Source organism: Oncorhynchus nerka, linkage group LG6 (genome assembly GCF_034236695.1).
Source record: "Oncorhynchus nerka isolate Pitt River linkage group LG6, Oner_Uvic_2.0, whole genome shotgun sequence".
NCBI lineage: Eukaryota > Metazoa > Chordata > Actinopteri > Salmoniformes > Salmonidae > Oncorhynchus > Oncorhynchus nerka.
Window position 1 is genome coordinate 28,011,425 of NC_088401.1, and position 12,289 is coordinate 28,023,713.

At 42.7% G+C, this 12,289-nt stretch overlaps 1 protein-coding gene across 3 annotated transcripts in view; it reads left to right on the top strand.

Annotated features, from left to right (window-relative positions):
* Positions 1-12,289, top strand: part of prex2 (phosphatidylinositol-3,4,5-trisphosphate-dependent Rac exchange factor 2) — a 232,719-nt gene that overhangs the window by 52,522 nt on the left and 167,908 nt on the right. For all 3 annotated transcript variants that reach the window (XM_065019468.1, XM_065019466.1, XM_065019467.1), the window contains exons 7-9: positions 8,095-8,228; positions 8,474-8,577; positions 11,631-11,780. In XM_065019468.1, coding sequence (XP_064875540.1) covers positions 8,095-8,228; positions 8,474-8,577; positions 11,631-11,780 — 388 coding nt within the window. The remainder of the gene's footprint in view (positions 1-8,094; positions 8,229-8,473; positions 8,578-11,630; positions 11,781-12,289) is intronic.

Here is a 12,289-nt window from a genome sequence, read left to right on the forward strand (position 1 = left end):
ATGCAGACACATTTTGACACGGGCTTAATCTTTCTGCCCTGTTAAACCCATTTAGCAGGAGAGGGACATTCTAAACATTTACGTTTGTGGCCGGGGTAACTTTGTCATACAAACCTCTATATAAGTCCCAAATGGCACCCTATTCTCTCTTAGAGCGCACTACTTTTGACCAGAAGCGCACTATATAGGGAATAGGGTGCCATTTGGGACGCACTCGCACTGAAAGACTGAAAGGAAGTGAACTTAATGAGACTCAAACTGTTTGTTGGACATGGTGTTCTAGGACAATCTCTTCTGTCTTTAACACAACAGAATTTTTGTTAAGCACAGACTGACCTCTTGGAAGAGAATCCAAGTGTCTGGTTTAGCCTTTAGAGGTTCTGGTTCGTCAATGGCTATTTGTCAGAGTGTTACTGCAAATTGGGAAAATAGCAACGCAGACACACACCACACACACCACACACACACACACACCACACACACACACAGAAGTGTAATATGTTTCAGGAAAAGGGTGGAGTAGCATGACGTTTGCACGCCATGGTCTTAGAGCTGTTCTGTGGTTTCCTCAATAGCTTTTATTAATTATAAACATTAGGTAATTCTGGAACAGGTCACTACTCTACAAGCCAGACACTGTTCTCTATAAGACGGGCCTAGGAGAGAAAAAAAACTGAAAAGCAGAGGGAGAGATAGAGCAAAAGAGAGGGGGGAGCAGATTGAGAAAGAGAGGGTGAGGGGAGAAATGGAGAGAGACCAAAGACAAAGGCAGATGAAGGAAAAGGGAGAACAGAGAGAAGGAGAGAAATGTCTTGTATTTCTATGTGTGGGTGTTTGAAGAATGGAGAGAGGGAGGGAGGGCCAGCTGAACGGCCTCAGTCAGTTTTTCCTCTGTCGCTTCCAGGTCGCGGCTGATAGCTCGTTAGTGTAGAACCTTCTTTGCATCTGTGTGCCCTTGGGTCACCATGGCAGCCAGGTTCACCGACCCTGCCGTGGGAGAGAGAGTTAAGTTACGTCCCAAATAGCACCCGACTCCCTATGTAGTGCACTACTTTTGATCAGGGCCCTATAGGGATTCCCATAGAGGTCTGGTCAAAAGTAATGCACTATATAGAGAGAGGGTGCCATTTGGGACACAGACAGGACAGGGCGAGGGACCACAGTGGTCAACAGAGCGATGGCTGCCAGCGGTTGCCACGACGATGATTGCCCATTGGTCAAGGCTTCTATGTCTGTGCTGTGTCACCCGGTCTCTTGGGTCTCAGTTTGGAAGTGGTAATAGTTATGTCCAAAACCCAAAAACTTAAAGCAGACATTGAATATCCCTTTGAGCATGGTGAAGTTATTAATTACACTTTGGATGGTGTATCAATACACCCAGTCACTACAAAGATCCTAAAAGTTACCGGAGAGGAAAGAATGTGCTCAGGGATTTCACCATGAGGCCAATGGTTACAGAGAGTTTAATGGCCGTGATGGGAGCAAACTGAGGGTGGATCAACAACGTAGTTACTCCACAATACTAACCTAATTGACAGAGTGAAAAGAAGGAAGGCTGTGCAGAATAAAAACATTTCAAAACATGCATCCTGTTTGCAACAAGGCACTAAAGTAACACTGCAAAAAATGTGGCAAAGCAATTAACTTGGTCTTGAATACAAAGTGTTATGTTTGGGGCAAATCCAATACACCACATCACTGAGTACCACTCTCCATATTTTCAAGCATGGTGGTGGCTGGATCATGTTATGGGTATGCTTTTAATAGTTCAGGACTAGGGAGTTTTTCAGGATACAAAAATAAATTAAATGGAGCTAAGCACAGGCAAAATCCTAGAGGAAACTTGGTTCAGACTGCTTTATACCAGACACTGGGAGATGAATTCACCTTTCAGCAGGAGAGTAACCTAAAACACATGGCCAAATCCATACTGGAGTTGCTAGCCAAGAAAAGAGTGAATGTTTCCGAGAGCAGAGTTAGTTTTAACTTACACTACCGTTCAAATGTTGGGGTCACTTAGAAATGTCCTTGTTTTCCATGAAAACATACAGTGGCAAGAAAAAGTCTTTGAACCTTTTGGAATTACCTGGATTGCTGCATAAATGGGTCATGAAATGTAATCTGATCTCCATCTAGGTCACAACAATAGACAAACACAGTCTAGTTAAACTAATAACACACAAACAATTATACGTTTTCATTACGTCTTTATTGAACACACCGTGTAAACATTCACAGTGTAGGGTGGGAAAAGTATGTGAACCCTTGGATTTAATAACTGGTTGACTCTCCTTTGGCAGCAATAACCTCAAACAAACGTTTTCTGTAGTTGAAGATCAGACCTTCACAAATGGCAGGAGGAATTTTGGACCATTCATCTTTACAAAACTGTTTCACTTCAGCAATATTCTTAGGATGTCTGGTGTGAAATGCTCTCAAAGTCATGCCACAGCATCAGGTTGAGGTCAGGACTCTGACTGGGCCACTCCAGAAGGTGCATATTTTCTTCTGTTGAAGCCATTCTGTTGTTGATTTACTTCTGTGTTTTGGGCCATTGTCCTGTTGCATCACCCAACTTCGGTTAAGCTTCAATTGGCAGATAGCCTAACATTCTCCTGCAAGATGTCTTGATAGACTTGGGAATTCATTTTTCAGTCGATGATAGCAAGCTGTCCAGGGCCTGAGGTAGCAAAGCAGCCCCAAACCATGATGCTCCCTCCACCAAACTTTACAGTTGGGATGAGGTTTTGAAGTTGGTGTGCTGTGCCTTTTGTTTCTCCACACGTAGTGTTGCGTTCCTTCCAAACATCTCAACTTTAGTTTCATCTGTCCACAGAATATTTTGCCAGAAGCGCTGTGGAACACCCAGGTGCACTTTTGCGAACTTCAGCAGTGGCTTCTTCCGTGGTGTCCTCCCATGAACGATCTAGAAGAAAAAGAAACGCACACCTATTTAGGAGAGATGCTGGCTAGCGGAGTAGAAAACTTGAAAATAAGAATTAAAGAGAGCCGCACACTCTAGGAGCTCAGATGCAAAAATTGAATTACCAACGTTTCGACAGCCAAGCTGTCTTCATCAGGGTATAATCACAAACACTGTGGAATGACTCGTTTATATAGTGTCAAAAGACACAGGTGTCTGTAATCATGGCCAAGAGTGGCCTAATATCATTGGTTAATTATCAAATATTAAAATGGCATATAAAGAACAGCATACAAACAACAAATGGATAGCATACGATCATAGATTCATTTTAGATTACACAAGCTTACAAACAATTACAATGGCAAAGTCACAATAATCACAAGAATGGCTTCAGATCAAAGTCTACGTTGAGACCGAAGGGAGTAAGGGTCTTTAAATGAAAGATCCAGGCAGCCTCTCGTTTTAACAATAAATGATCAAGGTCACCCCCTGTCCTAGGGAGGTGACATGTTCGATGCCAATATAACGCAGAGACGAAATCGAGTGGCCTGCCTCCAAAAAGTGGACCGCAACTGGATAAGTGACGTTTTTACACCTAATGGTGCTACGATGCTCTGAGATACGTACTTTTAATTTGTTCTTTGTTTTACTCACATCATTTTTACCACAAGGACAAGTTATAAGATAAATAACTGCCTTAGTGGAGCACGTAATAACACCTTTGATTGGGATCGATTTCCCTGTTTGTGGGTGTTTGAAGGATCTACATTTATAAGTGCCATTGCATTGAGCACAGCCATTACACTTGTAATTTCCATCCAGTAGGGGCGCAAATAGACGTTGTTCAGGAATATCTTGGGGTGGTAAATCAGAGTTTACCAATTGGTCTCTGAGATTTCTGCCCCGCGAGAATACGACCAAGGGAAGGTCCGAAAACACATTACAGAGACTACCATCGGATTTTAGGATGTGCCAATGTTTGTGAACAATTCCCTTAATTTGTTCAGAGCACTTTGAATAGCGGGTAGTTAGAACACAAGAATGCGTCTTTTTGCGAGACTGACCTTGAAAAAGGTCATGTCTCGTTTTGTTTTGAATTTTCTCAATGGCAATATTAATCTGATCATTCTTGTAGCCCCTCTCCTTGAACTTTCTTTGCGTCTCAGCCATATTTCTGTCGAAATCTGATTGTTTTTTGCAAATTCTTTTGATTCGACAGAATTGGCTGTAGGGCAAACTATTTTTTAAGGGAAGTGGGTGACAACTATCAGCCCTCAACAAACTGTTACGATCAGTAGGCTTCCTGTAAAGATCAGTGTATAGAACATTATCTTTACACAAGATTATCTTTACATCAAGAAAACTGATTTGACGTGTGCCAGATTGCATAGTAAATCTCAAATGATCAGAAAAGGAGTTAAGAAAAGCATAGAATGCCTGGAGCTGTTTTGCATCACCCCTCCATAGAACAAAAATATCATTAACACCATTCTTGTTGAGTGTTTTACGTATCGTAGACTTGTCAACAGAGATGTTAGCATGTTCCAGAGAGTTCTGTAAGTCTTTAGCTGACACTCTAGGATTCTTCTTAACCTCATCAAGCATTCTGCACTGTGCTCTTGCAGTCATCTTCGCAGGGCGGCCACTCCTAGGGAGAGTAGCAACAGTGCTGAACTTTCTCCATTTATAGACAATTTGTCTTACTGATGAACATCAAGGCTTTTTGAGATACTTTTGTAACCCTTTCCAGCTTTATGCAAGTCAACAATTCTTAATCTTAGGTCTTCTGGGAGCTCTTTTGTTCGAGGCATGGTTCACATCAGGCAATGCTTCTTGTGAATAGCAAACTCAAATTGTGTGAATTTCTTTATAGGGCAGGGCAGCTCTAACCAACATCTCCAATCTCATTGATTGGACTCCAGGTTAGCTGACTCCTGACTCAATTAACTTTTGGAAAAGTCATGGGTTCACATACTTTTCCCAATCTACACTGTGAATGTTTAAATTATATATTCAATATACACAATAATAATACAATAATTTGTGTGTTATTAGTTTAAACACACTGTGTTTGTCTATTGTGAAGATGAAGATCAGAACCAATTTTATGACTAATTTATGCAGAAATCCAGGTAATTCCAAATGGTTCACATAATTGTTCTTGCCACTGTACATGAAATGAGTTGCAAAATGAATAGGAAGTATTGTCAAGATGTTGACAAGGTTATAAATAATGATTTTTAATTGAAATAATAATTGTGTCCTTCAAACTTTGCTTTCATCAAAGAATCGTCCATTCGCCGCAATTACAGCCTTGCAGACCTTTGGCTTCTAGTTGTCAATTTGATGAGGTAATCTGAAGAGATTTCACCCCATACTTCCTGAAGCACCTCCCACAAGTTGGATTGGCTTGATGGGCACTTCTTACGTACCATATGGTCAGGCTGCTCCCACAACAGCTCAATAGGGTTGAGATCCGGTGACTGTGCTGGCCACTCCATTATAGACAGGATACCAGCTGACTACTTCTTCCAAAAAATAGTTCAAGCATAGTTTGGAGCTGTGCTTCGGGTCATTGTCCTGTTATAGGAGGAAATTGTCTCCAATTAAGCGTCGTCCACAGGGTGGAGTGATAGCCTTCCTACTTCAAGATGCCTTTTAGCTTGTACAAACATCCCACTTTACCACCACCAAAGCACCCCCAGACCATCACATTGCCTCCACCATGCTTGACAGATGGCATCAAGCACTCCTCCAGCCTATTCTCATTTTTTCTGCGTCTCACAAATGTTCTTCTTTGTGATCCGAACACCTCGAACTTAGATTTGTCTGTCCTTAACACTTTTTTCCAATCTTCCTCTGTCCAGTGTCTGTGTTATTATGCCCATCTTAGTATTTTCTTTTTATTGCTGTTCTGTGAAGGGAGTAGTACACAATGTTATACGAGATCTTCAGTTTCTTGGCAATTTCTCGCATGGAATAGCCTTCATTTCTCAGAACAAGAATAGACTGACGAGTTTCAGAAGAAAGTTATTTGTTTCTGGCCATTTTGAGCCTGTAATCTAACCCACAAATGCTGATGCTCCAGATACTCAACTAGTCTAAAGAAGGCCAGTTGTCAGCTGTGCTAACATAATTGCAAAATTGTTTTCTAATGATCAATTATCCTTTTGAAATGATACACTTGGATTAGCTAACACAACGTGCCATTGGAACACAGGAGTGATGGTTGCTGAAAATGGGCCTCTGTACGTTTATGTAGATATTCCATAAAAATCAACCGTTTCCAGCTACAATAGTCATTTACAACATTAACAATGTCTACACTGTATTTTGATCAATTTGATGCTATTTTAATGGACAAAAAAATAGCTTTTCTTTCAAAAGCAAGGACATTTTAAGTGATCCCAAACTTTTGAACGGTAGTGTAAATCTACTTAAATCTATAGCAAGACCTGGAAATGTTTGTCTAGCAATGATCAACAATCAATTTGACAGAGCTTGAAGAATTTTGAAAAGAATAAATGTACAAATATGGTAGCACAATCCATGTATGGAAAGCTCTTAAAGGCTTACCCAGAAAGACTCACAGCTGTAATCGCTGCCAAAGGTGCTTCTACATAGTATTGACTCAGGAGTGTGAATACTATTGTAAATTAGATATTTCTGTATTTCGTTGTCAGTAAATTTGCTTAAGTTTCTGAAAACATGTTTTCACTTTGTCATTATTGAGGTTTTGTGGGTAGATGGCCAAGGGGAGAAGTATATTTAGGCTGTAACACAAAGTGGATTAAGTTAAAGGGTGTGAATACATTATGAAGGTGCACTGTATGCTGTTTCTTTCCCTCTCTCTTTCACTCGCTCGCTTTCTCTTCTTTTATTATGTCTGGCACTCCTCTGACAGTTAAAAGAGGGGAATGAGAGTTAGATGAAACAGACCGTGGACTGTGAAGTGTTGTTTAGGCTTCAGGCCCCACTACTCACTCGATAGCCTCTCTATGGAACAGCTGCGGGCTGGAGAGAGTGAGGGGAGAGAAGAGAGAGTGAGGGGAGAGAAGAGAGAGTGACCGGAGAGGAGAGGAGAGGAGAGGGAGAGAAAAAGGGAGAGAAAAAGAACACAGCAAGTGAGACAAATACAGAAGTAGTGCACTACATAGGGAGCCATGTTGAAAGCAGACCTGGACTGTTCTCTCACAGGAGATGTTCCAGTGGACAGGAAGTTGAGGATTAGTGTGTAGTCTGGACCGGTGGCAGTGGCATTCAGCTGGGCTTGGCCTCCACTGCTAGAAATCAACACCTCATCTGGCCTTGGGCAAGGAAGAAGTACTCTGAGAAAGATGGAGGAGGGAGCGGAACGGAAAAGAGGAGAGAGGTAGTGGACCAGCGAGTTGTCAAAAAGAAAAGAGGGAAAGCGAGCGATAAAGAAAAGAGAGAAGGGGGAGGAGAGAGAGAGTGAGAGAGAGAGAGATCCTCAGCAGGAGGAAATGTTTAGCATATTGTCTGGCTCTGTTCGTTCCGGGAGTTATATTTAGATCTGACAGGCAGGGTCGATCATTCCCAACATAGTTGACAAGGTAAGGAGAAGGGCTGTGGAGTTTATCGCACCCTATTCCCTACATCGTGCACGACTACTGTTATAGGCTCTTGTCAAAAGCAGTGCACTGTATAGAGAATAGGGTGCCATTTGGGACGTAGTCACATATCCACATGGTGGGACTTGATAGGATGTTATTATACAGTAGTAACGGCTCTATTCTTTCAAGTCCCCAGTCAATCTAAGGCTGAGGAAGTGTGTTGTGTTTTTACAGACCCCTTAAGAGACAGACCAGGAAAGGCATTCAGAGAAAGACCATGCATAGTGAATTGAACTACCTAAGGAGCGACTGTGTACTGCATGCATACACTGTTAGGCATAGTAGTGTCCTATGTCATGGCGGCCACGCAGCAAAACCCTCCAGACAAACACAATCCTGTGATCACGTAGTTCAACGCTTAATGGACACACAATCAACCATTCACTGCATAATATGTGGCGGGCTACATATTTCACCAGTCGCCGCACTATTACAGCAGAACACTGACAAGGACCAACGGAACGGGTGGATCCCCTGGCCTGGTCGAGTAGCTAAGTCTACACAGTATCGACACCACTGTGCGTCTCTTCCCAGGGTTCCAATATAACAGACACGTGTACAGAGATGTTGATGCACGGAGTCCTGCTGAAGATCTCAGCTGGTAACATCCAGGAACGCATCTTCTTCCTCTTCGACAACCTGCTGGTCTACTGCAAGAAGAAAAACAGGTGGGACCGGACTGCCACACTTCTCTCTCTCTCTCTCTCTCTGACAACTTGGTTTCCCCTTAGCGTAGGCTTGTCGAGAGACTTCAAGCAGCAACAGCTACTTTCTATCTGTCCCCGTCTGTGTGTCGTTTCATTAGCCAGAAGGGCCCTGTATAGTTCGCTAGCCCAGGTATCTACCCGTTTCTGTGTGTTGCTATGCCTTGTGTGACGAGACGATGTTAAGTTGGCTTCGATGTTGTCCCCAGGCGTTTAAAAAACAGCAAGGCAGCTACAGAGGGACCGCGTTACCTGTTCAGAGGAAGAATCAACACCGAGGTGATGGAGGTGGAGAACGTAGATGACGGAACAGGTGAGTTCTACCGCTAACGGGTCACTCGGGGTGTGTCTCAAACGGCACCCTGTCCCCTAGATAAGTGTCCTATTTGAGATGCAACCCTTATCCTAGTTCGCAACCCAGCTACCATCCAGTGCTCGGGAGAAAACTCTGCACTAACAACAAGTCACCTTTATTGCAGTATTTCTGCTCTCGAAAGTGGATTCGTTATCTCCATGTACAGCCGACAATCTGTATTTCTTCATGAAGACAATCAATTCACTTTTTGGTGCGGCAACTCATTGTTCCCAATTTGCTGTTTGGATGGATTGATTTTGTCTCCACGGATCAGAACACATTTGTACTGTTCTTGCTTCATACTTTGTGCATCCTAAATGGTACCCTGTTCTCTACATAGTGCAATCATTTTGAGAAGGGTACATAGGGCTCGGGTCAAAGGTAGTGCACTGTAAAGAGAATAGGGTACCATTTGGAATTCAGAACCCTTTAGGGTTGTGTTTGTTATTCGGCGGCAGGTAGCCTAGCGGTTAGAGCGTCGGGCTAATAACCAAAAGGCTGCTGTGTTGAATACCTGAGCCGACAAGGTGAAAAATCTGTCTGTGCGCTTGAGCAAGGCACTTGACCCTAATTTGCTCCAGGGGCGCGCCATACTACTATGGCTGACCCCAACTATCTGGTGTATGTGACAATAAAACATGTATTTTTATTTTATTTGGGTATTTTGTTTTCCGGAAGCTCTGAGATCTCAGATCTCTATTTCCTATTTTGACAGTTAATCAATTCAGATGGCGAACCAGTCGATCGGGTTAGATGCCCTCCCAGCCAACTGTATGAAATGTCAATCAGTGATGGATGAGGAGTGTTTTAATTTACAGCCTACTTAGATTTTATAGTCTACTGCACACAGAGCCATAACACAGTCTACACTCTTAGAAAAAAAGGTTATTTCTAGAACCTAAAAGGGTTCTTCGGCTATCCCCATAGGAGAACCGTTTGAAGAACCCTTGTTGGTTCCAGGAGAAACTTTTTAGGCTCCAAGTAGAACTGTTTTGGGTTCAGTGTAGAACCCTTTCCACAGAGGGCTCTACCTGGAACCCAAAATGGTTCTACCTGGAACCAAAAAGGGTTCTCCTATTGGGACAGCTGAAGAACCCTTTTGGAACCATTTTATCTAAGAGTGTGGTGTTGTTTCAAAATGTTGAGATAAAGGAACTAAAGGACCTGTAAGCAGAATTATAGCAGACAATAGTGCTGAGCGATTAACCCACATTTTGGTTATTTTTCAGTTTTTAAACAACTAATTGACCGACGTCTGTTCAATTATTTGAATTCCATTTAGTTAGTTTTTCTTCTGTGAGCTCAATGCCCACATTGCACAGTTTCTCTAGAGATACATCAGATCCAGCTTGAACTGTGCAATGTAGTAGGGAGTTGTAGTTTCCAACTGGCCAATATTCTACATAGTTTTCCACATAAAACATGGCAATTAACTACAATGACCATAATCTACTTGTCCGGCCTGTTTCTTTTACGCCTGCTGCGGAAGAGACAGACGAATGCTTGACCGCGAGCTGATATAGAGAGCAACTATCTCTATCTGAAAATACATGATCTAACTGATTGATTGTTGGTATTCAACAGTCATAAAAATATGCCTTATTTACTTTGAAGAACTACTAAAATAGTGATTTTGTCAGACAGCAGGCAGCGGCTCTATAGAGATGAGATGATGACATGGAATGAAATAATAAAACAAATGTAATATACACAACAACTGAAATATTGAATTAAAGTAATGTGAATAAATGATGGTTATTAAGAGATAAGCAGTGATGGACAGTCACTACCATCATGGGACTTTTATGAATATTTTTATTCTGTGTTGTTACAGCATTCCACCCACATAATGCATAGTGTATTTAATGTCTAAAATAAATATTAAAACACACACACACACGGGGGGGGCTATATCTACGTCTCATTCGCGGCTGTACGGCTGTACCCAACAGTATGATTCAAACACACACACGGACAAGCAGAGGATTCTGCCTCTGTCACACACATGTGCTCCAGAGGATCTAGGAGGAGAGCGGGATCGGATTTGTAAATTCCATTTAATCTCTCCTTCCCTCTGTTTCTGGATGAGTGATGTGACATTAGCTCATTCTTGCTAAAAGGTCTAGCAGTCGATAGGCATAAAGTGCTGCCAAACTGTGCAAAGAAAATCGTCATAAATCCTTCAAGTAGTCAACGGAACAAAGGAAGCAGGTTTTATTGACATTCCAGAAGGGAAGTACTCTGGTATTGAGCTAATGTGAAATGACCTGAGTTATTCTTGTCGGTTCTGCCAAAGGCCTCATCCTGAACCTACGGTGGGATTGATAATGGACTAGTAATTAGCTAGCTGCTACCCCTGTGCTTTTAGCCTGTGCATGAAACTATGGCAATGGAGATGACAGATTCCTTTTCCACATTCTGGATTCCAGATTCCGTAATCCAGATTCCGTGTTCCTGAGTGGAACCCACCATCGCCCTGTAATCAGTCTAATCATGGAGGCCCCTCTTGCTCTGGAGCATTTCATTGGATGATCGATTGGCTCGGTTTCATGTGGTCCATCTCATTTAGCTCTGGACCCCAGGAGCTCTCTACCAGCCTACCAGGGATCCACTCTGCTCTGTTTACACCTAAAGTACACCCATTCTGTAATGGATGCAGTTGCTGAGAGATGGATAGTCCTCTATTTCAAACAAACAGGCTAGAAGAAGCTCGTATAAGACACCAGAGGGCCACAACAGAAGTGAAGCCATTGCTCCAACCCTTAGGACCCTTAAGTTGAGGGGCCATGGTATAAGAGGAGTGAAGGACTGTGGCCGTGTCTCTGAGGCTGCGTCACTGATGACACCCTATTCCCTATGTAGTGCACTACTTCAACCAGGGACCATAGAAGTGCACAATATAGGGAATAGGGTGCCAGTTCTGGTCAAGAATAGTGCACTACGTGGGAATAATAATAATAGTGCATATTTGGGACGCGTGCTAAGTGTGTTGTGTGTCTCTTGGTTTGCAGCGGATTACCACAGCAGCGGGAACATAGTGAACAACGGCTGGAAGATCCACAACACAGCCAAGAACAAGTGGTTTGTGTGCATGGCCAAGACCCCAGAGGAGAAACAGGAGTGGCTGGAGGCTATCCTCAAAGAGAGGGAGAGGAGGAAAAGTTAGTAGTCATATAGTATCTGATAATGTGTGTGTGTGCGCGTGTGCGCATGTGCACTCTAGGTAATAGTGTGCCATTTCGGAAACCTTTGTGGATGTCACTATATCCTCCTATCTAAGATACTAGGGCACAATAACTAGACTTGCAGGTAGAATGAATAAAACTGAACTATTTTTCACAAGATATCTTCTGTTAAGTCTATTTCTATCCTCTTGCTCGTCCTCCTCCTCCTTCCCTCTCTCTTCCTGCTTTTCCACCTGCTCCTCGTCCTGCTCCTGCTGCTCTTCCTCCTCCTGCCTCTCCTCCTGTAGTGTTTCAGCACCAGGGTGTGATATTCTACTTTAATGTGAGAAGAGAAATGAGATGGATTGGTAGACAGTATGCTCTTTCTATGTCTGGATACATATACACATGTGCTCCAATATATTTGCACCCTGGCACTTTACAGTTCTGTTTTCTCTTTTCCAAACTGGTTGAACGGCTGTTTTTACCCTGTAGGCACCTGCTAC